Source organism: Falco punctatus (genome assembly GCF_963210335.1).
Source record: "Falco punctatus genome assembly, chromosome: 9".
In the NCBI taxonomy this organism is placed as follows: Eukaryota; Metazoa; Chordata; class Aves; order Falconiformes; family Falconidae; genus Falco; species Falco punctatus.
The window spans coordinates 20,041,895-20,068,031 of record NC_137589.1 but is presented as its reverse complement, the minus strand read 5'-3'; the positions used below and the strand labels follow the sequence as shown (position 1 = coordinate 20,068,031).

General features: G+C 49.4%; 2 protein-coding genes across 11 annotated transcripts in view; both read left to right on the top strand.

Annotated features, from left to right (window-relative positions):
- Positions 1 to 2,351, top strand: part of MICU1 (mitochondrial calcium uptake 1) — a 105,798-nt gene extending 103,447 nt beyond the window's left edge. For all 7 annotated transcript variants that reach the window (XM_080401659.1, XM_080401665.1, XM_080401662.1 and 4 more), the window contains one exon: positions 1,445 to 2,351. In XM_080401659.1, coding sequence (XP_080257785.1) covers positions 1,445 to 1,605 — 161 coding nt within the window. In that variant the 3' untranslated portion in view covers positions 1,606 to 2,351. The remainder of the gene's footprint in view (positions 1 to 1,444) is intronic.
- A 1-nt stretch (position 2,352) lies between these two features.
- On the top strand, positions 2,353 to 22,312 carry DNAJB12 (DnaJ heat shock protein family (Hsp40) member B12). 4 transcript variants are annotated; one of them, XM_080401736.1, is made up of 9 exons: positions 2,353 to 2,486; positions 7,519 to 7,693; positions 9,083 to 9,228; positions 12,418 to 12,603; positions 14,632 to 14,711; positions 15,836 to 15,945; positions 19,090 to 19,262; positions 20,263 to 20,414; positions 21,808 to 22,312. In XM_080401736.1, the coding sequence occupies exons 2-8, from the start codon at positions 7,605 to 7,607 to the stop codon at positions 20,382 to 20,384; spliced, it is 906 nt and encodes a 301-aa protein (XP_080257862.1). In that variant the 5' UTR covers positions 2,353 to 2,486; positions 7,519 to 7,604; the 3' UTR covers positions 20,385 to 20,414; positions 21,808 to 22,312. The 4 variants fall into 4 exon arrangements, with proteins under 4 accessions (XP_080257862.1, XP_080257860.1, XP_080257859.1 ...); XM_080401734.1 differs by lacking the exon at positions 2,353 to 2,486 and adding an exon at positions 3,738 to 3,950 and having other exon boundaries at positions 20,263 to 20,408; XM_080401733.1 differs by lacking the exon at positions 2,353 to 2,486 and adding an exon at positions 3,742 to 3,950.
- The last annotated feature ends 3,825 nt before the right edge of the window (positions 22,313 to 26,137 follow it).

Here is a 26,137-nt window from a genome sequence, read left to right as displayed (position 1 = left end):
CGTTTCTTTGCTGGCCCACAGAGGATGCAAGTGCTTTGGGATAGCTTGTTGCCACACTGAAGCAGTCTCAGGTTAATTTAATGAGAATTAGTGGTACCAGAGACCCTGCTGGCATCCTGCTTCTTCAGCAGTCACTAGGATCTGGCGGCTCTGAGTGGCACCAGTGATGCATAGACAGCTGTTTGTTTTCTGATATAAGCGAACATTTTTTAAATGTCTTTAATTATTTTATTCCTTGTTGTCCCTCTTGGTTTCAGCCCCCACCTGCTTCTTTGCATCTTTCTAAGGTTGTATCTCGTTTTATTTTTCTCTGTGCTTCAGTGCCACTTCCCAATGCAATCCTCAAGCCAGATGATCAGGCTGAAGATTAAACTGAAGCATAGCCAAATATTCTCTGTTTGCATCCTCTCATAGGAGAATCTGCTAAATATTTTGATAGCAAACCTCTGGGGGGAAAGACTGTGGTTGCCAGAGGGAGTCTGTGTAAGGAAGGAGGCAAGTGGAAATGCAAGTGCAGACCTCTTTTTTTTGGTGTGTTTTCACTCTATCAGTGTTTATGGATGTGCATGCATCAAAAAACGGTGCAGCACTGGAGGGAGTTTTACTAGCCCCTTGATAGTTTGCTGGAATTTTGCTGCCCAGATTTGCGTTTGGATGTAAGGCAGGAAAAAAGCTCTCAAAGGAAGAAACTTGTTCATGAAATACAATGATGTCATCCCCTGTATGAGACAGAGAGATTCCCTCTCCTTTGTCCTGGGGAGCCGATGGCACCGGCAGGTTTGTTTCTTGAGGGCTGATGTCCCTCATATTTATTCTGTGCCCAAAGGTGGGTTGCTTTCCTATGCTGCTCCCTAAAAGCTAAAATCAGTGTTGTCAGCTGTGCACCATTGGCAGGGGAGCAAAACAAGCAACAGGATACGTGTGGCATCGTGGCAGGAAGGCATCAGCCCCTCAGCAGGCAGGTGTCAGGCTGTCGATGGCACTGTGGCTTGCTGCCCTCCCCTCCGATCAACCAGCGCCCCAAATAAAACTCCCAGAGGTTAAGCAACTACGGAGTAAAATTTGCTATTTCATTATAATCTTATTTTTAACATAAATTTAGTTGACATAATTCTCGGTAACCTCACTAGATTAGTGAAGTTTCCTGTGGGTGCATGGGCATTTGTTTTGCATTTGTTTTTCTGTCTTCAAGCCCCAGCACTGCAGGCCCTGCAAGGCGTGGTGGTGCCAGGCTACACAGGGCAGCATCCGTAGGGTTGGGATTTAAATGCTGTGGTTTGGCAACCCTTGCTCAGCAGGATATTTTGGGTGGTTGAAGCCAAGCGTGATCTCAGTGTCTGCAAGAAATGACACTTGTGGCTGCTTCCCTTTAAAGTTAGTGCATGCAGGTTGTTGGTGGGTTTTAGTGTTTCTCATGGTTGTTTTTTTTTCCTTCGTCTTGCAGGGAACGGCGAGCTGAGCAACAAGGAGTTTGTTGCCATAATGAAGCAGCGCCTTATGAGGGGCTTGGAGAAGCCAAAGGACATGGGTTTCACACGACTCATGCGGGCAATGTGGAAATGCGCCCAGGAGACAGCATGGGACTTCACCATGCCTAAGCAGTAGTGGGATCAGGGAGGAGTGCTCAGCTTCCACATATCAGCCCTGCCGCCATTGCTGAGGACACCTACAGGGTGGCATCAGGCTCTGGCAAGCCCAGACTGTTCATAACAGGAGATTTTTGTAAATCGAAGTTAAGAAATCAAAGCCTGTTTTATTTACAGCTTCTGCTTGCCACTGGCCCCTTAACATTCCCCCATCAGGAAAAAGAAAAGGACTTTTCTTAGTGCTGCCACCTCCGCTTCATGATGTGCCCTGCCTGCAGTTGGTGTCAAGCGAGTTGGTGGGGCTGCACCCAAATCACTTTTATTTAATATTACTACAAAACAGCCCAGGGTTTATTTTAATTCTTAGATGGCTCCCAAGAAAAAGCCATGGGATTCCTTCATAGAGCATACCGGTGGGACCTAGGAGCAGAGGCTGGAGCAGCCCCAGGATTTCCATCAGCCAAATGCTCTGTGCTCCTGCAGACTGTCAGAGGGGGTGGATGGGACAGGCGCACTCGCAGAGGGGCTGCCTGAGCTGAGGTGCTGCCTCTGGTGTAAGAGCAGTTAAAAGTAGTGGAGCAACTGGCTGTTCTGCCCATCCTGCCTTGCATAAGCAACTTGCTGTGGGAGGTCTCCAATTAGTGTTTTTTAAATGGGGAGTGCGCTCTGTGGAGAATTGTCGTTCTGTAACGGGAACGAGCTGAAAGATCTCTTTGAGTGCTGTCCTCTCAAAAGTATCACGTAAAGATGTTGCTCACAACAACATGGCTCATGGTTCATCTCTTTTGACTGCTTCAGGTCTTCATCTAAGGCTGGTGGTGTGTCACTGGAGACGGGGCGTTTTGGAAGAGGGAGAATAAAACCCATGACTTTCCAGAGCTGGAAAGACAAGGCCCAGAAGTGAGTACTGGAAAGGCCAGTGCTGCCATGTCTGCTGTCCTGTGTTGCCAGCTGGCCCCGGGCAAGTTGTCTGGTTTGGGATGGCCCCAAAAGCGATTTGCCAGGGCCTCCAAATCACGGAGAGGAGCACTCTCTGCAGGCGTTTAAATGACAGCCACAAGCTCCAGCCTTTCTTTGAGGGGACAGAACACTTCTAGAATATTTTCATACTGGGATATTGATCCTGCTATTGGGTAGCACTCTGTCTAGTGTCATCTCCTTCCAGTTTGCCTGCCAGTAGCGTGCTCTGTTCAGGTGTTGGTCCCTGTGCTGTCACATGTTACACGGAGCAGCAAGGATGCTGGAATGCAGGTTTTGCCCATCCTTCTTGCTGCCTGTCCTGTCTGCTCCCTGCAAGCTCACAGGCAGCTATGTCACCTGTCTTGAAATTCTCTCTTTTAGAGCAAAATTAAGCCTGTTACATCTCTGGTAGAACTGAATCTATAAAACAGCCTCTGCTGGGAAAGCTGAGATAAATGCATGGCAAGTTGTAATTGCAGAGCACCATCTTCTGGGTGATGCTAAAGCAGCTTCACCCAGAGCAGGCTGCTGCGTCGTGTCCAGGTGGGTTTTAAATGTCCCCAGCAAGGTGCCTGCCCAGCCTCTCTGGGCAGCCTGGGCCAGGGCTCGGCACTTAAGTTCTTCCTCATATTCAGACGGAAGTTCTCGTGGTGTTTGTGCCCACTGTACCCCTTGTCCCGTCGCTGGGCACCACTGCACAGAGCCTGGCCCCCTCCTCTTGACACTTGCCTTGGCTATTCGTAGACAGGACTGTGGTTCCCCTCCCCACTCTTACCTTCCCCGGGCTCCGCAGGCCCGGGCGGGGCCTCCCTGACGTGGGCCACCGTAGATGGGGCCCTGGCAAAGACGGGAGGGGAAAAGAAACCCCTAAAGTTCCAGCCCGCCCCCGCTGCCGGGCTCTTCCGCTGCCGGGACCCCTCCGGGCCCTGCGCGCAGCCGGAGCGGGGCCGCGGCCGCCGGCGGCTCCCCCAGCGCCTTGCGTGCGGCCGGCCTGCCGGCGGGGCCCTCCCTCCCTTCCAGCAGCCCCCGGCCGCGGTCCCGGCAGGGCTCCGCGGGGCTCGTCCTCCCCGGGCCCGGGGGGAAGGCATGCTGCCGCCAGCGGGCCGGCCCGGGCCGGGCCAACCGCTTCCGCCCCCGCCCCCGCCGGGACCCGCGCTCTCCGCCATGCCGCGACGCCAAGGCGGGCGGGGGCGGGGCGCCTGTGACGCCATCAGCCCGCGCGAGGCCCCGCCCCCTCCGGCCGCCCCCGCCCGGCCGCCGCCGCCGCCGCCATGGAGTCGAACAGGGACGAGGCGGAGCGGTGCATCGGCATTGCGCTGGCCGCCGCCAAGGCCAACCAGCCCGACAAGGCCCGCCGCTTCCTGGAGAAGGCGCAGCGCTTGTACCCCTCGCCGCGGGTCCGCGGTGAGCGCCAGGGGGGGCCGGAGGGGGGCCCGGGGGAGCGGGGCCTGCGCCGCCGCCGCCGCGCCTGACCTCTCACCCGCACCGCGCCTGCGCCGCGCGCCCTGCGGGGGGGCCGCGCGGGGCACGCCGGGCAGCCGAGTCCGCCGGGGGGGGCGGGGGGCGCTGGGGTGGGGCGGCCCCGCCGCCGTGAGGGGCCGCGGGGGGCCGGGGGCGCTGCCCGCCGCTGTGGCCGGTACAGCTGGCGCGTCTCTCCCTGGGGCTCCGCGGGCCCCTCGGCGGGCCGGGCGGGGGGAGCGCGGGGCTCCGCACCGCCCTGAGCTCCCGCTGCTCCGGTGCCCCGGCCCGTCACGGCTGCCGGTGGCACCGGGAGAGAAGGGGCTGGGCAGGGCGGGAGGGAAGCCCTCGGTGGGGCCGCTGAAAGCCTTCCCCCCGCCCCCCCGCCGCCGCTCGGCGCCGCCGCTCGGCCCCGCCGCGGAGCGGCCCCTGGCACCGGTCCCCCCAGGCGCCTCAGCCCCCGGAGCGGCGGGCGGGACACGGGCCCGGTGTGACCCCCGCGCCCGGCTCTCCCCGGCCGCTGCTTGTTCCCCGCTATTGCTGCCGCGGTCCGTTTCGGCAGCGTAAAAACCACCCTTCCTTCTTCGAAGGCCGCCGGCCGGTTCCATGGGTTTTGAGGAACGATCTCATTTCCTGGAAGCTGTGTGGCGTACGGAGCTAACGTGTCACAAAAGCCACAGGGAAGTGGATTGCAGAAGCAGCCGAACGCAGTTTTTCTGCGTGTTCTTACGTTGCAGAAATTTACGCAAAGAGCTGTAGAAATACTTTTTTCCTCCCCCTTCATTTACTTTGACACGCTGTGTCTGGGTTTGGATTCCTCGGCTGCATTTTGCAGCTTGTCTGTCCTGCGGAGAGCCCGAGGTTTCCTGTAATTCTCTTTGGTTGCACGAGGCCTCTTCCCATTCCCTCAAACGTACCCTATCGGCCTGTGGTACGTGCGGTGTGGCTTTCCTTCTCATCCAGAGTTTATACTTTGATGGAATTACTGGCTAAGAAAAGTGCGTTTTGAAGGAAAAAGCACGGCATAGCACGCAGAAAGGCTCACCCGAGAAGGACTGCTCGCCCTGAGGGGGTCTGCTCGGGTGTGCAGCGGGAAAGCAGATCTGGATGGCAGCAAGCACCAGTTTGCAATGTAAAGCAGTCACGGTTTCCCCTAGTCCTGCAGCCTAGAACAGCTGGAATGAAAGGTGGGACACATACTGTTTAGGGACCTGGAGCACAGGGGAGGAAAGCAGAGGCAAGGGGGGCAGCAGGGCAGGTTAGTGTTTACAGCGTGCTAATTTGTGGCCAGACCCAGCCAAGCTGCTGATGCAAGTTTCCCATCCGAGCTGCAGTCCAGGGACCCTTCGCTTCATGTCCTGCCAGTTGCTCACCCGCACGCTTTTGGTCTGGTCTGTGGTTGGGAAATGTTGCCAGAGATCCCACAGTTACACGGCAGCTGAGTCTTTACGCAGTGCGTGTGCCCCTGGGAGATCTCCTCCTTGTGAGTTACGTTGGGTTTGGCAGTGATCAGCAACGTGGACCTTGCACAGCCACTGCTTCGAACTGACCCTGGCTGAGTCCTACAGGTGTCATCACAGGATCAGCAAAGGGTTTTGCAAGGAGATTTCAGCAAAAATCATCTATGGTAACACAGCTGGGCACTCTGGTATAGACAAAGTCCCGCTGGTCACCTTTAAGCATGAATTTTGGAAGAACTAACAGGAATTGAATAGATGTTAGCTAGTAAGCCAGGCAAAGTGATCCATAGCGTGTGCTTAGTGGGGAGCTGAGTTGGCAGAACTGGAAACTAATTCAGCAGCCTCTGCTTCAGTAGTTTATGAGTTTGTGCTGTGCTGCACTGAGGACCAGCATGGCTTTGGGATGCAGAAGCAATAGGGCTGGGGCCGTAGAGCAAAACAGGACTGAGCTGTGGCCATACGTGGACTTCTGTGGTTGTTTTTGTGAACTACATTACCAAAAATCTCTTGGCAAGCTGTAGGGTGCTCAGCCCAAAACAGCAAGAGTGCAGCGAGTGGAGGGACAGCCCCACAAGACAAGGTTTAAAAGTGCCTGGCAGTTTGCTCCAGGTTTGGAAGGAACAAAAGCAAAGGCTATAATTCTGTGAACACCTTAATGGTGTAAATATGAGCAAGGAAAGGTTTTATTTTTCTGAAAGCTGCAATCAGTGAAGCCCCCAGGCTCAAAAGCTCATCCAGCGAGGTATTTTTTCTCCTTCGTCTTGTAATAATTGCCTGTGTTGGCTGTTGGATTACCAAGCGGTTTTTTCTTGCCTCTACAAGCTCTGTGGGGCAGATAGGATATCTTGGCTCATCCCTTGGCCTGCAAGCATTGTTTGCACTTGCATAAAGAACGTGATACCCCCATAGTACAAGGTCTGTAATGTGCAATATGCAGGAGAAGGTGAAACATCCTTCTTGGTTCTAGGCTCTGGATATAGGACTGCAACCTCGTCAAGTTACTGATGCCTTTGTAAATAATGTTGTCTGGTTTTAATCGTATTACGTGCGCCTATTCTTTTTAATGGGGATGCAATATATAAACTTCAGAAACTACAGGCATAAAGAGATCAGTCTGATGTTTGGTTAAAAAAAGACAAAAATAGTTTAAAAAGATGGTGCTATCCAGTTCCAGGGAAATGCAGGTGGAAAGATACTTCTGTGCTTGGAGGAGTCTCACTTGGTTTCACAGTGTTGTCACACCTGAATGTTTGTCCCCTCTTGGCTGGAAGGGATGGACGACAAGTTTTCTAAGCCTTGCGAGGGGGAGGCAATAGTCTGCAGTAATTTACCCAAAACACATGCACACTCCACTTAAGAAAAGGGAAATGGAGTTTATGCTATTCATATTCAGTAATTGAGATAGAAGACGGTTTTCACAGCTTCTTCACACATGGAATACGTAGGTAAGACTGCGCAAGAGAGCAAAGCACCCTTCTTTCTGACTTATGTGTTACGGGTCCTGCCGTGCTGCCAGCAATCAGTCCCCCAAAAGGGGAGTGTCCCCCTGCGACTGGCATCCCACGGTATTATTTTCTAAGCTCTCTAAAAGATATGTGCACCGTCACATAATTTACTCAGCACAGTAGACTCCCAGAGGCAGGAGATGAAGATTAATATGCTTTACAGTGTGCTAGAGAACAAATGTGGAAATGCTTCGCTGTTAAGGAAAGACATGGGAAAAAAACCCAGGAGAGGACAAGGATGTGCCACATCAGTGATCCACTGTGGCTCCTGGACTGTCTGGCTGGGTCAGCCTGGGCTTTTGGTGGAGGTTGTGTGGATTGGGAGAAGCAGGCAATATCTTTAGCAGTAGCCCTCGCATCTGGGCAAGAAGCAGCGGGAGTTGAAGGGTTCCTTGGATCAAAAGGTGAAGGCCTTTCTCAAAAAGGGTGGGGGATGTTGGAGCAGTGGCAGAGATGAAGAGGGGTCTCTTTATGGGAGAGTTGGAAGGGCAAGATTGAGCTTGGCAGTCTCTTAATTTCTTTTTTCTTTCCATTTTTTTCTCATTTCAGTTCTTCTTGAGTCACTGAACAAGAATGAGCAGTCGGCCAGTGGCCAGTCCCAATCCAGGGAGTCCACAAACCCTCAGTTCAAGAAAATGAGTGGAGACTTCCCGTCGGCCAATGGAGAGGCTGGTGGGGAGGCCCCCAAGGGCTACACTCAGGACCAGGTGGATGCAGTGAAGAGGTGTGTGCGCAGCTGTCCGTGGCCTCAACCCGTAGTTTGTTTGAGTTTATCGTGTGATACCAGTCTGTTTTCCACAGTGTTTTAAAGATTTCAGCTTTGAACCATTTTGAGTTGGCTTTAACTGGCTGGGTGTTAAAAGCATACGTGGATAGAGGATTTATAGCTACCGCTGCCCTGGGAGGCAGCTGGGTTGGGTCTGCAAGGGATGAGATTTTCCCCCAAAGGCATGCATGAGGGCTAGAACAGTAGGCATGTAGGCCTCTTCCTGGCTGAGTTCCAAAGAGGCAGTTTGGACACATTCATCTCATGAACTTCACGTTAATGTTTGCTTTTGTGTTACTCAGTAATGCTGGGAAGAAATCCGATGTGCTCCTGAGACCCTGTAGGTGGAAGTCATGGCTCATAGCTTGCAGTAGGCAGCCCTTCTGCTCTAAGGTCTGGTCCAGTAGCAAGTAACAGGGCATATCCCTCTTCCTCTCTCCTGATGATACTCTGCTCGTGGTCTCTATGAGAGCGTGATAAATCCACCGCAGGACGCTTCACTCTGTTAGCATGATACATTCCTGAAGCCTCTGCTGGAAAGTCCCAGGACATGTTTATTCAGTCACCTAACTTTCCAACCACTGTTTCAGTCGGTTCTTTCTTCCTTTCTACCATTTGCAAATACTGGAAGCTGAAGGACTGAACTGCAGGCAGAGTCACTTTGTAAACTTTGTTTAAGGTTGTGGGCATGACCTGAATTGCGCAAAACTGTGCTGGCTAATGGACTTACGGGGACTCTTATTACGTCACCCATTTCTCCAAAACCCCAGCCTGCCGTATTCTGTCTCATTAAGGTCATGTGATAAGGAGAAACCATTGCTGGGCTGTGCGTGTACCCAGAACAAACAGGGCTGTGCACACAGGCCTGGGCAGCTCCCTCTTTCTTCCTCTAGAATTCAGCTGATGTTATTTTTAGGTCTGTGAATTAACTGAGACTGAGGAGAGGGAGGAAAAAAGCCAGTAGCCCAGCTATCCTTTAGATCCTGGCCTGCTGTTTGTAGTCCCTCCCAAACAGCCTCCAAACCCTGAGCATGATGAATCTGAAGCTTATTTGCCAATGACATTCCTTTGCAGGTGATAGCATTGCCTGAGGAGAGGCCTTACTACCTCTACTGGCTTGACTTGTTCGGTGAGAGTGTTTGTGTGCTACTAATGCAGGCACAGTGGGAATGAGTCTGTGAAAAAAATTGGGTCACTCTGAGGAATTAGAGCTGAGTAAACCAGAGTTCACTGAACAACATTGATCGAAACCATGGTGCATGAGATGTTGCAAAGTTGTATTCAATGCAAAGTGCTTTTCACAGCTGAAACGAACTGTCCCGTGTTTTCTCCTCTCTCTACTGGCAGGGTAAAGCAATGCAAAGATTACTATGAAATTCTAGGAGTAAACAGAGAAGCTTCTGATGAGGACCTGAAAAAGGCTTACCGGAAACTTGCACTGAAGTTTCACCCCGATAAGAACCATGCGCCAGGGGCTACTGAGGCATTTAAAGGTAAAGAACATCTCCAGTATTGTGATCTGCCCTCAGGTATCAGGCGATGGTGCTGAGTTGGGCTAGCAAGGACTCCTAAAAGCAACCTCATGAGTCGGGTAGAGTGAACATAAAGCTCTTCTTTGTAATGTTGTCTCTCTTCTGAGCTGGTTGTATTACGAACAAAGTATAAGCTTAAAATAATAAAATTTCAATATATATATATATTATATTTTTATATAATATAAATACTAAAATTTAAAAAATGAAATATAAATAAAAATTATAAATAATAAAATAATAATTAAAAAAAAACAGGTTGGCATACGTAGGTTCCACCTCTGCTAGTTGGACAAGGAGAAGCCTTCCTTCCCTTTCTCCTAGCAGCTCTTCCCATGTGTTGCTCCAGCCTCCTGCCATGCTGCTCAGGAGAAAATTCCCTCAGGATGTTAACTATCCTCTTTTTTGGGGAGATGCAGGAGCGTTCACCTAGCAGGGAGAAGCTGCGAGTCCTGCAGCCAGCTGGCACAGGGCAGGTGCTGGGACGCACCCCTGTCTACAGGCAAATCCAGTAGAGACCCACTAAGTTGTGCAGTGCCAGAGACAGCTGTTGGGTTCACGAATCCCTTGAGAGAAACGTTGCAGGGCAGGCCCAATGGCAGGAAACCCATCTTCAGAACTGGTATTTAGACTCTTACACTCGTTGAGCGTTTGAGGCAGTTGATAAGCCTTCAGATTTCTAAGCAAGCACACAGCACCTGACCACCGTGAGAGGCTATGGATGGAATTGCTGGATAGAAACCCCAGGTGAAAATTTCTAGGGTGAAACTGCACCAGCCGTACATCTGAGCCCAGCCAGAGCTCAAAAAAGGTCACCAGGAGCTTCAGTTCTGCTGCAGACATCCCAGTTCTCAGAGCCTCTCTACAAATGCAGCAGGGATGTTTTGTGAGTGATAAGGTACCCTAAAACCGGAGTAATTTTCCAAAGAGAAATGGTGTTGCTTGGAACATGTAACCTGATTTACCCTTGCAGGCTGTAGGATTTTGATTATTACTGTTGAGCTGAATGCAGAACACCTTGATGCCAGCTGTACAGCACTGTTATGCCATTAAAATAGTGTGTTCTGATTCTGGCCATCTTGGGAGTGAAACACAAGAGACTACTGCTGGAGCAGGGAGCAAGGCTAGCCTGGTGTGAGTGTATTGACACAGTATTCGGATAAGCTTCTAGTAGACATGAATTCAGCAGTAAAAGTCTTATGTAAGGTTTGTTCAAGTCTTTCAAGACTTAAATCCATAACTGATAAGTGTGTTGCTGTTAGCAAATAATGAGCTGACCCCCAGCTACTTGGGAGAGCGTGTTTTAGTATGGGGGCCAGATTAAAGAGCGAGCATCTGCAGACATCTATCTATGCCGCATGTGCTGCTCGATAGTTTATCCTTCAATCCTTGCTAAGTGGCGAAAGGCAGGTTTCTTCACCTGTAATCTTAAATAATGATGTTTGCCGAAGCCTTTGTCAAGAGTTACGTGCCAGAAGTCGTGTGTTAAGCAAGGTGCCCTTTATCCTCCGCTGCAGAGCTATCTGCTCTCAGGTTATCTCTCCTCCAAGCCTTGCCTCATTGGCTCCCCTGTCCCTCAGCTGAGCTCCTAGGTTGCAGGGCTCGCTGAAGTCCAGCTGTTTGGTTCCAGAGGGTGAAGGGGGAAATGTGCACTGCTATGAGGATTTTAGTTAATTTTTTCTTATGTTGATGTATTAGCTGAAGTCTTGGCATTTGTCTTCTCAGTGACAGCTGATAAAGCATTACATCTTGTCCTGAGACCTTGTCTCAGTCTGTAGTTACAGTTGCCTGCAGTCTGTCTTGTGGCAGATTTGCATTGCTACCTTTGGCTGACGTTGGAAAAAGAGTTGAACCTGGCTACTTCGAGCTACAATCCTGATTTGGAAGTAAGTGTTTCTTGGGTTTTGTCAGCAGGAAAGTCAGACAATGAACACAACCCTGAACCACTCCGTTTTCATTTCTTAACTGCACAGTTTGAAGGAACAAGCTGATATGCTGAGAGTCAGTCCTTTTCGTCCAGCTTCCTTGCCTGGTTGTAGAAATGTTTGCTCTGTGTGCACTAATTATAACCAAGAAGGAGAACAAGTGTGTTGACATTACATCCTCCATGCTCCAAATCTCTAGTCCAAGAAGAAACTGTACACCTCGATCTGACTAGTGGGAAAATGTTGAATCTTGGAGTTAATCTTCTCCAAAGGGCATGTATCTCCCTTTTCTATCACTTCTGCCCCTGCCTTTTATACACCAGGCAGCTACGGCCATGAACATTTTTGCTTCCTTGCAACCCAGAGAGGAGAGGGGACAGGCTCTGCAGTCATGTCAGGAGGCTCTTGGGTAGGTTGGTATGGAGGGGAAGTGGTAAGCTGCAACGTGTCGAGAGAGAAGTACAGAAATAGGAGGGTGACAGGCAGATGTTTCGGTAGAAAGGCTCAGACATGCTGAGGTTGGAAGGAGAGTGACCTGGGGAACTGGCAGGGGTTTAGTCCCAGTACATTTCCACCGTCACAGACTCTGGTTAACAGTCCTTGTAATTACGCACCTTACTTCTGGCATCTGGAGATTTTGAAACTCATAGCTGACAGACACAAATTCTAGCCATTTCCTTACTAGCTTTTATGGGAGGTTTTGAAGTCTCTTTCAGTGATCTAGCTCGTATGTAAATTCTTTGCAGTTCTGGTTTTAGGCTATGATATCAAATTCCCTTAGTGCCACTTTCGAATAAAATTTGTCAACTAAAATTGTATTTTCCTATACAGCTGCTTACGGCTAAAGGATTTGGGCATTAGTTGTTCAAAAGAAGTAAGTTTAATTAAGTGAAAAGTGTAGCTGCTCTACTACCAGTATTTTCTTCACAATTCATAGTTTCATTCATCTGGGAGGGTTTCTCTAGGGACATATACCGAATTCATACCAGTCGTATCATAACTTCTTTATTTGAATTAATTGAGTCCTTGGTGTGGTTCCCTTCTGTCTGTATTTGCCATAGAAGTGGTACTACTACTGCACCGCTGAAGTAGCCTGTTGGAAAGACATGGGTAGTTGAGAATCTCATTTGTGTAATGAAAAAGGCAAGTCCTGGCAGTTGGCAGAGCTAAATGTATTATTTGTAGAAGAAAGAAACTAATTGCTTCCTTATTGTCAATATTTCAGCCATTGGCAATGCGTATGCAGTATTGAGCAACCCAGAGAAGAGGAAGCAATATGACCAGTTTGGCGACGAGAAACTCAACCCTGCTCGGCACGGACACAGTCACTCGGACTTCCACCGCGGGTTTGAGGCAGACATCTCCCCCGAGGACCTCTTCAACATGTTTTTTGGTGGTGGTTTTCCTTCTAGTAAGCACGTTAAACCTTAATCTCTTGAATGGGACACAATCCTTTTCACAGAGCAGCAATGCAGTAGTGATTTATTTGGCCGTGCAAAGAGTGCTGAGTTTGACGAGAGAGAGTTCTCCTTCACACATGACCTAAACTCGTAGAGTTTTCTAAATTGTTCAGAGGGGTACTTGGAGAACTCGGCATTCAGCAGGTAATACCATCAGAGCTGGACTTCTTCCCAACTTCAGGTATTTGTTTGCATGCTTGCAACATTAGCTGTTATTAGGTTGGGTTGAACGTTAGAACAAAAAATTACTTGTTTTAAGGCTAGTTGTAAAAATAATCCTATTTTGAAGAAGGCTTTTCTGCCTGGTGGTTTTAGAAGCTAAATCTTCTCATCAGAACAAACTGTGGTAACGCTTGGGTCTTATTCTGGGTCTGGATCTGCTCTGCCACAGAGCTGAAACAGTTTCTCTGAGATCGCTGTCCACTTCCTTCTTTCCACTGTGTCTCATAAAAAAAGAGGAAAGTGCTATTTCTAGAGCGTAATTTAAACCTCTTGAAAATTAAATCTGTGTCCTGCCTATCAACAGTGCTGATCATGGCTTGGGTAGCAGGAAAGAACTGAGTGACTGCCCCTTCACTTGATCAGCTCCGATCAAAAAGACACAGATCAATGTAAGGATAAGGGTATTTTAGAAGACTCTCTTGTATTTGCTATAGTCATATTTGACTGGCAGTGGAGGCAGTGGTTACTTGACCTCTGTGGACCAGCTTGGAAAAATAAATATTTCTGTTTCAGTTGAGAAGATTTACTCTGGTAGCTCTTTCCTATCTGGTATGTAAGAATTAACACACTAACACCAAGTACTTACAAAGGCATCTGGAAGCCTTTTGCAGCATTCATGTTCTGCCTGTTAGAGAGGCAAAGCTACTCCAGTGAAAACAGCAGGTTGCTATTTTAGTTCAGTCTTTTTTTTCCTTTCCTCGCTGTCCCAAGAGAATTCAGGACTGCGTTCTCAGACAGTCTCCCTTTTCAGCTGTAGTTTTGCCACTTAAAACAAGATATGGAAGAGCCCTGTTTCTAGGGTGGAAAAACTACCAAAATTATTTCTTTTTGTAATTGGTTTTAATCTAAAGTAAATTCAATTAGAAGTGAGGAGGCCTGTACAAGATACTCTCTCTACATAGCTGACCCTGCTTTGAGCAGGAGGTTGGAACTCCTGAGGTCACATCCAGCCTGAATATTCATATGGTCCTACAGAATCCTATAGGTGGATCTCTGTGCCTACCACCAGCTTGCCTTCAGACCTATCTGCTCAGTGTACCTTAGGAATGCTCCTTTTTCAGCTGTGGCTTATGTAACTCATTTTGTAAATGTTAGCTTTAGGTGGCAAATAGATTTTTTTTTTTATTAATTCTTTTATCAGTCTCCTGTGGAGTCCCATATTTGTCTTGCCCTAAAGCTACAGCCATCTCTGTCAAGACAGCATGATGGAGTGAGTGGCTTGAGTCAGGGGCTTCAGCCATGTGAACTGCTGACCAAAACCATGGACGTGTACCTTGTGCACTGGGACATACGCAGGGGTCTCAGGAACAGCCCAGGTCTGTCAAATCGCTACTTCCCTGAGACATCCCAGCTCCAGCCTGGAAGCAGCTCAGCCAGGTAGATGTGCTGTCCTTCTTCCTGCGCTGAGCTGGCTGGCACGCTGCTGCCTGCGTGAAGTAGGCTGAGCTGAGAGCGGTGGCAATGGCAAACGAGACCTAAGTGTGAGCACAGCGTGGATTCCTGTACAATCTCTGTGTCCTTATATCTTTGCTCAGTGTGGCCCGAACCAAAGAAACAGATCAAGCCCATTCTGACAATGTTCTAAGTCAAAATTCCTGAAATTGCTGTTGTTGGCACCCAGGCTACTTTTTCCTACTGTGTTTTTTATCGGTGGGGCTGACATGGAACATGGCCGCTTTTTGTGGTTCCTTTCCTGGCCAGCCAGCACCGTCTTACGTACTCTGACCTTTAGTATAACAGTTTTCTTTTGCCTATAGGTAACGTTCACGTATACAGCAATGGCAGGATGCGATATACTTACCATCAGAGGCAGGACAGACGAGAACATCAGGGTGATGTAAGTGGAGAACAGGCGGGGGGCTGGGAGTCCAGAGGTTTTTCCAATACACGAATTGTGAGCTGGTTGGTATGGCTGTCTTGTGAAACAGTCCTGCTTGTTTCCACCCCACTGAACAGAAAAAGCTGGAGTCATGGGAATTGAGCTGCCTTCAGAATTTACACCCAGTTGCAGTTCAGTGTACTGCAGGTTGTTCTCTCAGGACTCTCATAGCTGTCATCCAGTGGGGAGAACACTGGTGTGTCTTGAAACAGTGCTGCCTTGAAATAAGATTGCGCCAGTAAAGTGTACCTGTCTTTACCACAGAATAAGCATTTCCTTTGTGATTTAATTCTGTAATTTAAAAAGGGAAAACCACTTTTTAGATAATGTGCGTATTTGTAGTTCCAAATAGATAATTCCAGTACTGAAGATGCGGTGTTTCTAATCTGTGATGCTTAATTAGGCAAGGAAGACACTTTATAGCATGAGCTATTTTTATGTTTTCCCATCACAGAAAATCTAAGTATATCTCCAGCACTCCTCTGGTCTATAGAAGTGAGAATGACGGACTTACTATTTAAGAGACCAGGGTTATGTATTGAAAATTACTATTTTCTGGAGATAACCAATTATATTTTTAAAAATAAACCAGAAGAACTTCATTAATATTTTCTCTCAAGCTTAAAGGGGAAAATGCACATTGCTGGAACTGGAGGAAGCGCAGGAGGCGAGGTAGAGAGGGAATTGCTTTCATCTGACACTGAAGAGGGGAGAAGGCTTTCCATAAAACCAGTTCTGCTCACCTGCTCACTAGCACAAGCAAGGCAGAAAGCACATATGCTCTAGAAAAACAAGTATGGGCATGAGGCTTTTGTAATTCACTCACAAGGTTCCCCGCTGCCCTTTGTCACACCTGGAGAAGGGGCAGTGGGTTTGGACCTTCAGAGTCACACTGCCCTTTCTGGAGGGAAACTGTAGGCTGCTGGGTTCCCCCCAGTTATATTGGGGTGCCTCCTAAGCCAAATGCCCACAAAAAGCAGGAGAATCAAGCTTGTGTTACTGCCGGGAGGGAGAGTGATGCTGTGGGATCCTTGCGTACAAGTGTATGGGTGGCACTCCACCGTGTGTTTCTGTTCCTTCAGGGTGGCCTTGGGTTGTTTGTCCAGCTGATGCCTATCCTCATCCTGATCATTGTGTCTGCTCTCAGCCAGATGATGGTCTCCAGCCCACCGTACAGTTTGAGCCAGAGGCCGTTAGTAACCTGTTACTCTAAAATTTGTCCAGCTGGGGTGGGGGTTGGGTTCTGGAGGGCAGGGTTGTGTGATGGGGTAGGGATCTAGGCTATCTGTTTTTCCTGTCGTTTTGGTTTTGGGGTTTTTTTGCTATTTCTCATCACACCATTGCTCTTGCTGCAAGATATTTCACACATCAGTGAAGGTCCCCTGATTCACAAACAGGTCTCGAGATGGAAGGTGTGGGCCAGGTTGGAGGGTGCTCACTTGCCTAAGGGAGGATATTCTTTGACAGGGGCTTATTGCAGCCCGTACCCACAGCTGGGTGTATCTGTCCTAGAAAGGGACAGATGAAATGACCCTGAGAGACTGTAGCCCGGGACTGAGATCCCATATGCAGAAATGAACTGAGCTGCAGAGTTAAAAGTGGGGTGTGAAAAACAAAAGCCAGATCTGTTCTTCATGAAAGCCTCCGTTTATGACTAACACAAAGCAGCAGAGGAAGAGAAGAAGGAATAAAAGACACTCCTGTAGACTAAAAGACACTCCCAGAGAAATCCCCTGGTTTTGAACTGTAATCTTGCCATGAAATAGCTATGGCCAGGCATTTACTATGCAAAAGTGAAACTGTTTCATTCTAGATCCTGTGGAAATGCCCTGATCTGCTCGTTTGGCTGACAAATGAAGTGACTCTTTTTTTCTTAATTCACAGTGCCAACAAAGAATGAGAAAACAGGCTTGATTTCTGGCTGCTTGCATCATTCTTGTCAACAGCTTAATGAATTTTCAGTGGGAGTTCCTTATGTGTATTTAAAGAGGGTAGACTCGGTTACAGCCAGTGGTCCCTGTTCAGTTTCACGGGTGACAAACTTGCCATTGATGATGTTAAATACTGTAGAACCCAGCTTAGCTTTTGGGTCCAAGGTAGACTATGACATTAGTGCTTGAAACTGAAAGATGGAGTGGTTTTGAAGAGGACACAGTTAAGGGTTATTCTGAGAGGCTAAAGAGTATTGAGATGTGGTTTCTGCTGCTGATATGAGGACTTTAAAAGTAAGCATTATATAGATGTAGCAGTTTGGTTTATACTGGTGAAGAGGTGGTTTGCGGGGTGAGAAGATGTTCGGTGTTGGGCAGCTTTTAAGGGCAGGAATTTGCTTCCAGCTGTATCAGCTGTCAGGAAAGCCATTCCTGAGCCCCGGGTGTTTCTCTGCTGCTCCGTTCCCTGTGCTGTCCCTGTCTGTGCATGCTCGGGTAGTGGCAAGCAGACAGATTTCTGCGTTTGGATTTGGGCAAGAGTGGCAAATGAGCTGATCCAGCCCTCTGTCATCCTTCCCGAGCGACCAAGGCACTTTGAATGAAATTGGCTTGCGGACAGAAGGCGTGCTGTGCCGGCAGGCGGTGCTCCTCGCTCGCTCGCACAGGCAGACGGGCCCTTTTTGCTGCCTAATGTGAAGGGCAGCGCTGTGCTTGGCTGCCGTTCAGCAGAAAGCTGGAGCTCGCTGCACTGAACCCAGTGAGCAGGAGGTGAGAAGCTTTTGAACCTGGAGAGGTTTCAGTGGCACACGGAGATTTTAATGCCACTTCTTGATAGTGAAGCTGTCACTGGGAAAGGTAGAGTCCTACAGAATCATTTGTCACTCCATTACCTCCGTAAATCTCTTCCAAAAACTAGCTTTCTGCTGAAAGACCTGTTTGGCTGTGGGCCTGACTGTGCCACCCTGCTCTTCAATAACACCTCATCGAATTTGCCTGACTTAATTGCATGTCTGACTTCAGGTGGCAGGTTTTTTGTGCCAGGTCCTGCCCTTAATTTCATGCTTTACACTCCAGCGTGCTGCTGAAGCTCTGAGAGCTTAAATACCCTTCCTTTGAGGGCATGCTTTGTAGCCTCTGTAGTTCATCTTCATACAGAAGAGGAATATGAACTTCAGGAGAGCTTAGGGCTCTGTCTTGACAGGTAGAATAGTGAGCTGAGCTTCTTGCAGACTGCATCTCTGCCAGCAGGCACTGCTGGAGATGCATTAGCCTTTTCTCTCAAATAATGCCAAAAGAGCTTTTTGGGTCATGTTCAGTCTATCCGGTTATCTACCACTCATCCCTGAGTGCTGGACCTTGATGAAACGTGTAGGAGTATTTGAATCACTCCTGCAAACCCTGATAACAGACTGAAGGGTGAGCCGGATAAGTTAATGTTTATACCTGGCTTAAGAATCAGGCTCACTTTTAATGCAGCAGCCAGCTGGTATTTATTATGGGAAACTTTGGGCACGTCTCCAGATGGAGCTGTTCCTGATGAATCGAGCATTTGGGCCCAGGTCCTGTGTTACAGCTTGCAAACACACCCTAGTGAGTATCTCTAGGTTTTGCTGGAGTGTTGGGAAAAATAAGTACAGGGCTTTGTCTGAAATGCAAATCCACGGGGGCAGAGTAAGAAGAGATTTCCTTCTAGAAAGTGCTTTCTGTACTAGTTGGTGCAGGCTCGAGTGCAGAGCGGGTCTAATTTTGTTCTTGCAGCAACAGTGTTCGTTGCAGCATGTGATGTGGTAGAGGAAGCTGACGCTCTTGGGGTTAGCAGATATCTTAGCAGAGGGGACTGTGTTCGACTGACGGGCAGCCTTGCTGAGCAGGGGGGGGGTGCTGGGGAGCTGTGACAGCCAGCCCCTTGCTGCCCTCACGTCAGCGCTGCTGTGCTCTTCTGCGCAGGTGCTGTTCTGCCTTGCTGGCTGCTCTCACCCTGCACCGCAGAAGCAGCAGCCTCCAAGCTTTGTACCCATCCTTGGGGCTCACTGCCAAAAACAGACGATGGTGTCATCAGCAAGCAAATTGCAGAGAGATTTAATTAGTGCTGAAAATTCCAGTGAACGTATGAACGCATTTTAAGTGGGTTTAGGCCCTGGGCAATCTGCCTCAGAGCTATGTCTATATTCAGAGCTCTGCCCACCTAGCTAGAGGCCTGGCAGGTTTTCTCTCCCTGTGTTGGCATTTCGTTTCCACCAGAAACACTTCTTTCCAAACCTTCAAGTCTGTGGATGCATGGGAGCAATGTATTTTTTGCAGCGGTGTGGTATTGTGGCATATTGTGCATTATAAAGAGCTGGGAGCTTTTTGATCTGCCCTTGAAGCATGTCCTACACTGTTAATGCCTCTTCTCCCTGAACTAGGTCTGTGGGTCACATACACAGGAGAGTAACAGAGCACTTGAAAGTTGGCTACTACGTATCTGAGAACTTTGCAGATGAATACACAGGCACGAACCTGAAAAACGTTGAAAGGAGCGTGGAGGACGACTATATTGCGAACCTTCGAAATAACTGCTGGAAAGAGAAGCAGCAGAGTGAGTAGTGTCGGGTCAGGAGCCGGAGGGTCTTGGCTGCTGGTTGAGGTCAGCCTCAGAAAGGTCTTTGGGGGCTGAGTTATGCTAAGGTTATACTTTAACGTGGTACAAGCACGTTTCCTGTGTTGTTGGCTTTTTTGTCTGCCTATGACTTCATGACAAATCCAGTGTGTGGGGGTTTTTGTTTTGTTTTTTAATGCTGCTGTAGAACTGGTCAGACAAGAGTTGTGCCCCGGAGGTTCTGTCCGTAGGATATCTCTGATTTCCAATGGAGGGGGAAGGTTGCAGCCACCTCGTTTTCAGGAGGCCACTGATAGCTCTGTGTAATATTTCGGTTGTTCAGGGACCATGTCTGAAAGCCTGCTGCCCGTGGTGTCCTCCATCCCATATCCCATCCCTGCACAGAGGGCTGTGGTGGCAGCACTGCTGCTGAAGGCACGTAGGGTTGGGAGGGACAGCTACCCAGCCGGACAGTGTGAGAAATGATCTGGCCAGGCAGCACAGTGTGGTGAAGGCAGCAAACTTTTTGCCAAGTCCCAGGGGTGACCTGACTTCGCAGCCCGCCCATTCCCAGCAGGTGATGATCACAGCTCTTGGAGCAGTGGCTGGTAGGGTTTGAGCACCTGGGACACAGGAGGGGCTCTTAGAGCCCAAGTGGTGCCAAGTGAGGCTGATGCACCTAGCTGTGAGCCTCTTCATTTCTTCTTCCCTGTGCTGCCGGGGAAGTCTTTGTGTAGGCTGCCTCATGTGCCTCCTGGGACTAGAGGCAGGTCCCATCAGGTTCCTAGGCCTTTCCCTGGGATGGATGAGCTGTCAGCAGATGTGACGCCCATCCTGTCCTAAAGGTCGCAGAGCATTTCCTCAGCCTCATCCTGTGCTTCGTTTTACCTTGAAGAACTTGAGGTGCCTCCTGTTCCCAGCAGAGCCCGTAGTGGGATGTGGCCTGGCGGGTGGGTCTCCTTCCACATCACGTTTGTGACGCTGGGCTTTCCCTTTGCAGAGGAAGGCTTGTTGTACCGGGCACGCTACTTCGGAGACTCGGATCTGTACCAGCGAGCACAGAAGATGGGCACCCCCAGCTGTAGCAGACTGTCAGACGTTCAAGCCTCTCTGCACGGATAGTCACCGCCTGCCCGCTCAGCAGAGGTCTAAGTACGAGCCAGTGACGCTATCCCTGGCAGCGGAGCAGGGCATGATAGTGCTTTTAATACTTACCTAAATCTCTGTTTGAGACAAAATCTTCACGAGTCTCCTCTGGATGCATACACATCACAGGGGGAAGCACCCCCCTCTGTCAAGCCTACACTTGTTAATCGGGAAATTGATTTTGTTTAGTTTGCATGTCGGCACCCTCTGCTCTCTCCAGGCTCCCTGTTTTCTCTGGCACTGTCGGTGTTGGGTCTCTAGGAACAGAGCAAAAGCCACAGGCTTGTTGGCGACTCAGCTGAGGTCTCGTGCACTGCCCATTCGATGCAGTGGCCATGTGCACCTCGGCTGGTTGGAAGTGTTTTACTGGCTGTGACAGCCAGCCACCGTGTTTTAATGAACCTTTATTTGGTTGCTTTATTGTCCGTTTTACTGAAAGAGCTGTTATCCCCTGGCACTTGAAGCAGTATGATGACAGGGAACAGACTCCTACCAAACAGATGTTCCTTGCCCCCCTGTTGCCTTCCCATGACACTTGAGGAGAACAAAGCAAATGGCTAGAGTTCACAGCAGGTTGTAGAAGTAACTTACTGTGTTAAACTGGGAATCAAAGTAAAAACAGCTGAGGGGAAATTTGGAAGGCTCAGGGCTTGGAGAGCTTGAATTAAGGCTAGCCCAGATAGCACGTGTGTGACTGGATGTGTTGGATCACGGGAGAAATGTGTGAAAATAATGAAAAAAATTGGCACGGAGTTTGGAGTCCTTTTTCAGCTTAATTATCTGGGCTGATTTCACCTAGCAGATACTGCTGGGATGGCTGTAAAGCTTACAGCTCCCTCCTACCACAAAATAATTTGAAAACAGTGTTTCTATAGAAAATAAATCAGAGGTGAAGCTTACACCAAGTGCTAGTTGTGTGGACACCATTTAGGCTTGCTAAGACTTCCCGAGGACGCTGGACATCTGGCTGCTTGATTTGTAGACACAAGTAAGGAGGTTTAGCAGGGGAGTTTTTGCTTGATTTTTATTTTCCTTGGCAAAGGGTGCGCATCTGAAAATTTGGCCTTTAAAGCAAATGCTCTGGGTCGCGTTCAGCCTTTTTTTGGGTGTATCCTGTTTTTGGAACCATTCTTATCTTGATACACCCGCTCTCTTGTTTTGATAACTGCGCCTCTTCTTTCACAACAGATCGGCATTAATTACCAGCTTTTCTTTAATTCCCTCTCTCTAGCCGTGGCCTGAAAAGAGAGCTGCTGTGAGGCAGAGGGCCCTCAGGTTGATACAGTGTGAACGAAAAAGCTGCTGCCTGTAATGTGGGGAGGGGGAAGGAAGAGGGAGGTACGGTGACGGTGACGTGCGATTGTCTGGAGACTGACACCACTACCGCTTTTGTTCCCAGACTCTTGAAATGCCTGAAGACTTTTGGTGAAGTGCACTGAGCCGAGGTGACAGACTGGTTATTTAAAAGAATCAAACATTATCTTAAAAATGGAATTGGAGAATTAGCAACGCACAACTGCCCTCTTTCTTCTCTCTGCCTGCCTCCGCTGTTCGACCTACGTCTCAGGCAGCAATTAGGACAGGAAATCAAGCTGCCCGTCTTCCTCCTTCCCTTCCGACACCACTAGCGTGCAACAGTCTCGTTGCTCCTGGGATCCCACAACCCCGAGAACAGACACGTAGAGTGTAAAATAACACAAACTAACTGCAGAAGCCACGAAGCAGAAGGGGAGACCCTTTGTGACTACACCGGTTACTGCTGATGGAGAGAGAAATCGGATGATTTGGTGATAGAAGAAAACTTTAAAAAAAAATATATAATCTATTTAGAATTAATTTATAGCTGTATATATGTTGTACTTTTAAACTATGCAGGGGTTGGATGATTAAATTATTATGTTTTCTGCCTGGCTTGGTAAGCAGGGAAGTGGGGAATCTCTTCCCAGGGTGTCTCGCTCTGCAGTGCTTTCCTGCCTGACAACTCAAACAAGAATCACTTTGGAGTTACTGTATTTTGCTTTCTGGAGGACAGCAGCATTCTGTGTCTTGGGATGCTGATACCTGCATTTCAGGTTTTAATAAAAGAAATTCCAAATCTGTAGGGGGTAACAAAGAAATCGGGGAAACTGTCCAGATTGGTGGTGTGGTTTTGCAGCGTTGGCAGAAGCTGCAGGGGGTCAGCTGAGCCCTGGCGTCGCACTCGGTGACGGGAAGGATTGTCCTGGATGGTTTTTGCTCATCAGTTGTTGGGTTTATTTGTGCACGTAACTTCTTTTTTTGCAGAGTCTGCTTTAATTTTGCCTCGTAATCAGCGTGCAGCATTCGTTCTGTAAAGAGGGCTTTCCACGGGCCGTCTCCCTTTGTTGGATTTTTTTTTTTTCTGTCCTACACTTGGGGTTCCTCACCCATCAGCACTCCCATGTGCAACATGGCTGTGGCCTTGACATCCTATCTCTAACGTTTCCTACAGGAGACCTGTAAAATACTGCTAATTCATAAGAAACAGAGCTTTGTATTGCTTCTGTTGAAAGAAGTTTTGCCGGGGGAGATCGGAGGGTGCGCCTGATCTCTCCTTGGACCCTGACTGAGCTCTGCAGCGCATCTCTCACTCGATTACCATCAGGCAGGACTGGCATTAGGGCGGTGGGAGGGCACTCGAGGTTAGGAGCCATCTCTTCAAAGCAAAACTGACACGAGTGGAGCTACCTTCCATGGAATAAATTGATATTTTTTTATTTTATTTTAATTTTTTTGGTGGTACTCTGCAGTTCATTTTTGTCTAGAGACATTTCCAGTGGGAACCGTCCCCCGACATGCTCAGGGGAAATGAATCGAAAGCGCGGCAGCTCCTGGCTGAGGTGGCAGGGGCTGGAAGAGGTGAGAGGTAAGGTGGTTTTATGTCTTTATTGGTAGGAATCTACATGCTCTGTCTTCAGCTGTTTATTTATTTTGCAAAATACCAAGCCTCCTGTTAACTGCAAGCCTTATCCCACAGCCGCCATGACTTGGACCTAATGTTAAGGGGGTTTATTTTTCCTTTTTTTTTTTTTTTTTTTTTTTTGGAAATAGCTCTTAATAGAGGCACAGGCTAGCCAGTGTGAAGAGATCAGGGGGAGGGAGTTGAATGAAAGTCATGTTCACAGAAGGTGCCGAATGTCTTCCACAATGACATTCCTTGCCCAGAGCCTGCCTGCCAAGACCTTTGATTATTTTTTTTCAAGTAGATACCCATGGATAATAACAAGCGAGAAGGCGTAGATCCTAACGGATGCTTACAGAGGCTGTATCTCTCAATTTAGAATTAATTATACAATTGTACATCTATAAATAAATGTTTATAACGTGAAAGGCTCCTGCTGTGTTCGTGTCCTGCAGATCCTAGCCCCAGCCAGCTCTGGTTTCACAGCTCCTTCTTCACGCCACCTTTGTCACATCTGCAGAGGCGTTCAATGAATTGAATCCAGCATCTTTGCCATCCCAGAAAGTCCCAGCAGCTGAGAGCTCCAGTGCTGCGGGAGGCTGCGGGAGCCTTCCCAGTGTGGCAGAGGTAAGGACGGGGAGAAGATCAGGAGGAGGTGTGGCCCCCCAAGTTAGCCGCGAGTCCCAGCAAGGTGACAGCAAATGGCCAGCAGGACATCTTTGCTTCAGACTGGTTCCACTAGGATGCTGGATGCTCCCAGCGGGGTGGCTTGTGCCAGGAGGGGACCTCGCCTTCCTCCCCTCCCTGAAGTGCCACTGTTAGCCGGGTCCCCCGCATGCTCTGGCCAAGCTCTTTTTTGGGGATGCTATATTCTCACCTCAGAATGCCACCATCCTAGCAGCATCGCCCCAGCATTTTAAGGTGCCCTTTGGATGGGTCTCCATCTGAGGAGGGCAGCAGGTGTGAAGGCTCGAGCTGCTTTTGTCCTGGGCAGAAATGTTGGCTTGGACATGCTTCCCAACGGCACCAGCTCAGAAACTGCCAGCCCAAAATGCTCGGGGTTGGATTTGAGGTCCACACTCCCAAATGGGTCTTTTTCCCACATATTCCCTGCCCAGGGCAGCAAAAGGCTTTTCCCGCGGCACCTGGGGCAGGTTTGACCCTGCTGGTGCTCCCCTCCTCCCCAGCTGCACGTACCAAAGGGCTGGAGGTTTTGGGGTGGGTTTTTCCCCCCCTTTTCCCATTTTTTCCCCCTTCTTGCAGAAGCCAGGTGTCACATCCCTTCCATTTCCCCTCAGTGCTGCATTCCCAGCAGTGGCCGTGAGTCAGCCCCGCTGACCTCTTGCAACACCCGTGCCAGCAGGCCAGCCAGGAGAGTCCAGCATGAACCAACACGGCCACAAGGCAAAAACCCCCAGTGCCACTGGCACAGTCTCCGCTGTGGTTTTGTTTTGTTTTGTTTTTAATTCTGCAATCAGGTGCACCCATGCCGCAGTTTTTGGGGCAGTTTTACTGCATTTCGGATCATTTCCAGCCTAGAGCAATGGGAGATGCTCTGCATTTTGGTGTGCTGGTCCCTGCCCGCTCCCCAGAAGTGCTGGTGGTTTGGGCTGCCCGTTAGCTCCTTCCCCACCTGGCAGCTCGCTAGCCCGAGCTTTCAGCTGGAGCAGCCACCCAAGGCAGGGAGGCAGCAGGGAAAGGCAGGTGCCGCACCAGCATCCTCCTCTGGCAAAAGGAAGTGAAGGGGACCCTGCTTCCCACCACCATCATTTTTGGCAGCAAACACAAGGGTTTAGCATTACCCTGGGATTTAAATCCTCATTTGCCTTATTGCTGCTGGTGCCCCCAAAATCTCCATCTTCCTGCCACCATGAAGGCACCTGGGACCCCCCAGGCTGATGATGGTGCCACAAATAGCCCTGCCACCACCTCTTGGATTCCAAAATATCTCTCTGCCTGTCCCCTGCCCTGGGAGGTGCTAAATACAGCATTGCTGGAAGCTCCTGGCACTTTCTAGGGAGCTGCGAAACCCCAGGGACCTTGACATCCCTCCCCAGATTTGTCATGGAAAGGCCATTTTGCTATAAATAGAAGCAAAGCTTCACCTGCCATTGCTCGTGGCTGGGGTTGTGACCATGGCGCATTTCAGGGGCACATGGACCTGGTTTTGCTGGGCACCCCCCCAGTGAAGAGGCCGTCCTGCCGCTCTGCGTTTGCTTATGTGAGTTTTGGTGGGGGGTTTTTTTGCTTTCTTGGCGTTTTCTGCAAAGCGTTGGTTATTGCTTGTAATAATAAATTTTTAAAAAGTGATGCAGGGTCCCCTTGCCCACCTTTGGAAAGGCTGGCAGGGGATGAGCGGGGGCCACGCTGCTGCTGGCAGCACAGCAAGACATGGGGCCATCCCCTCTGCGTGCTTAGGAGTGCGATATATAAAAGTATGTGTATTTATGGAGCTGTATATATAGCTTCAAGACATAGTATGTTTCAGCAGGGGATGACAGCATGGCCCAAGCTGAGCCACCGGCGTTACTGCCATCACCGTGCCATAAATCTCTCACCATGGCTAGGGAGCAAACATTCCATTTCCACCCTGTGCTGGCGGTGCCAAAACCTGCTCTTCTGATTTTGCCAAAAAGCTTTGGGTTTGGAGTTTCCTTTCCAGTCTGCTCAGTGGCTCCTGCGCTGGTTTGACAGTGGGTTTGCTGCAGGGCACAACACTGCCTGACCCTGGCACGGGGATGCCCCTCACGTGAGAGGGGGATGCTCTGGCATGTGACTGAGACACACGGTCCCCAAAACTTTAGGGGAA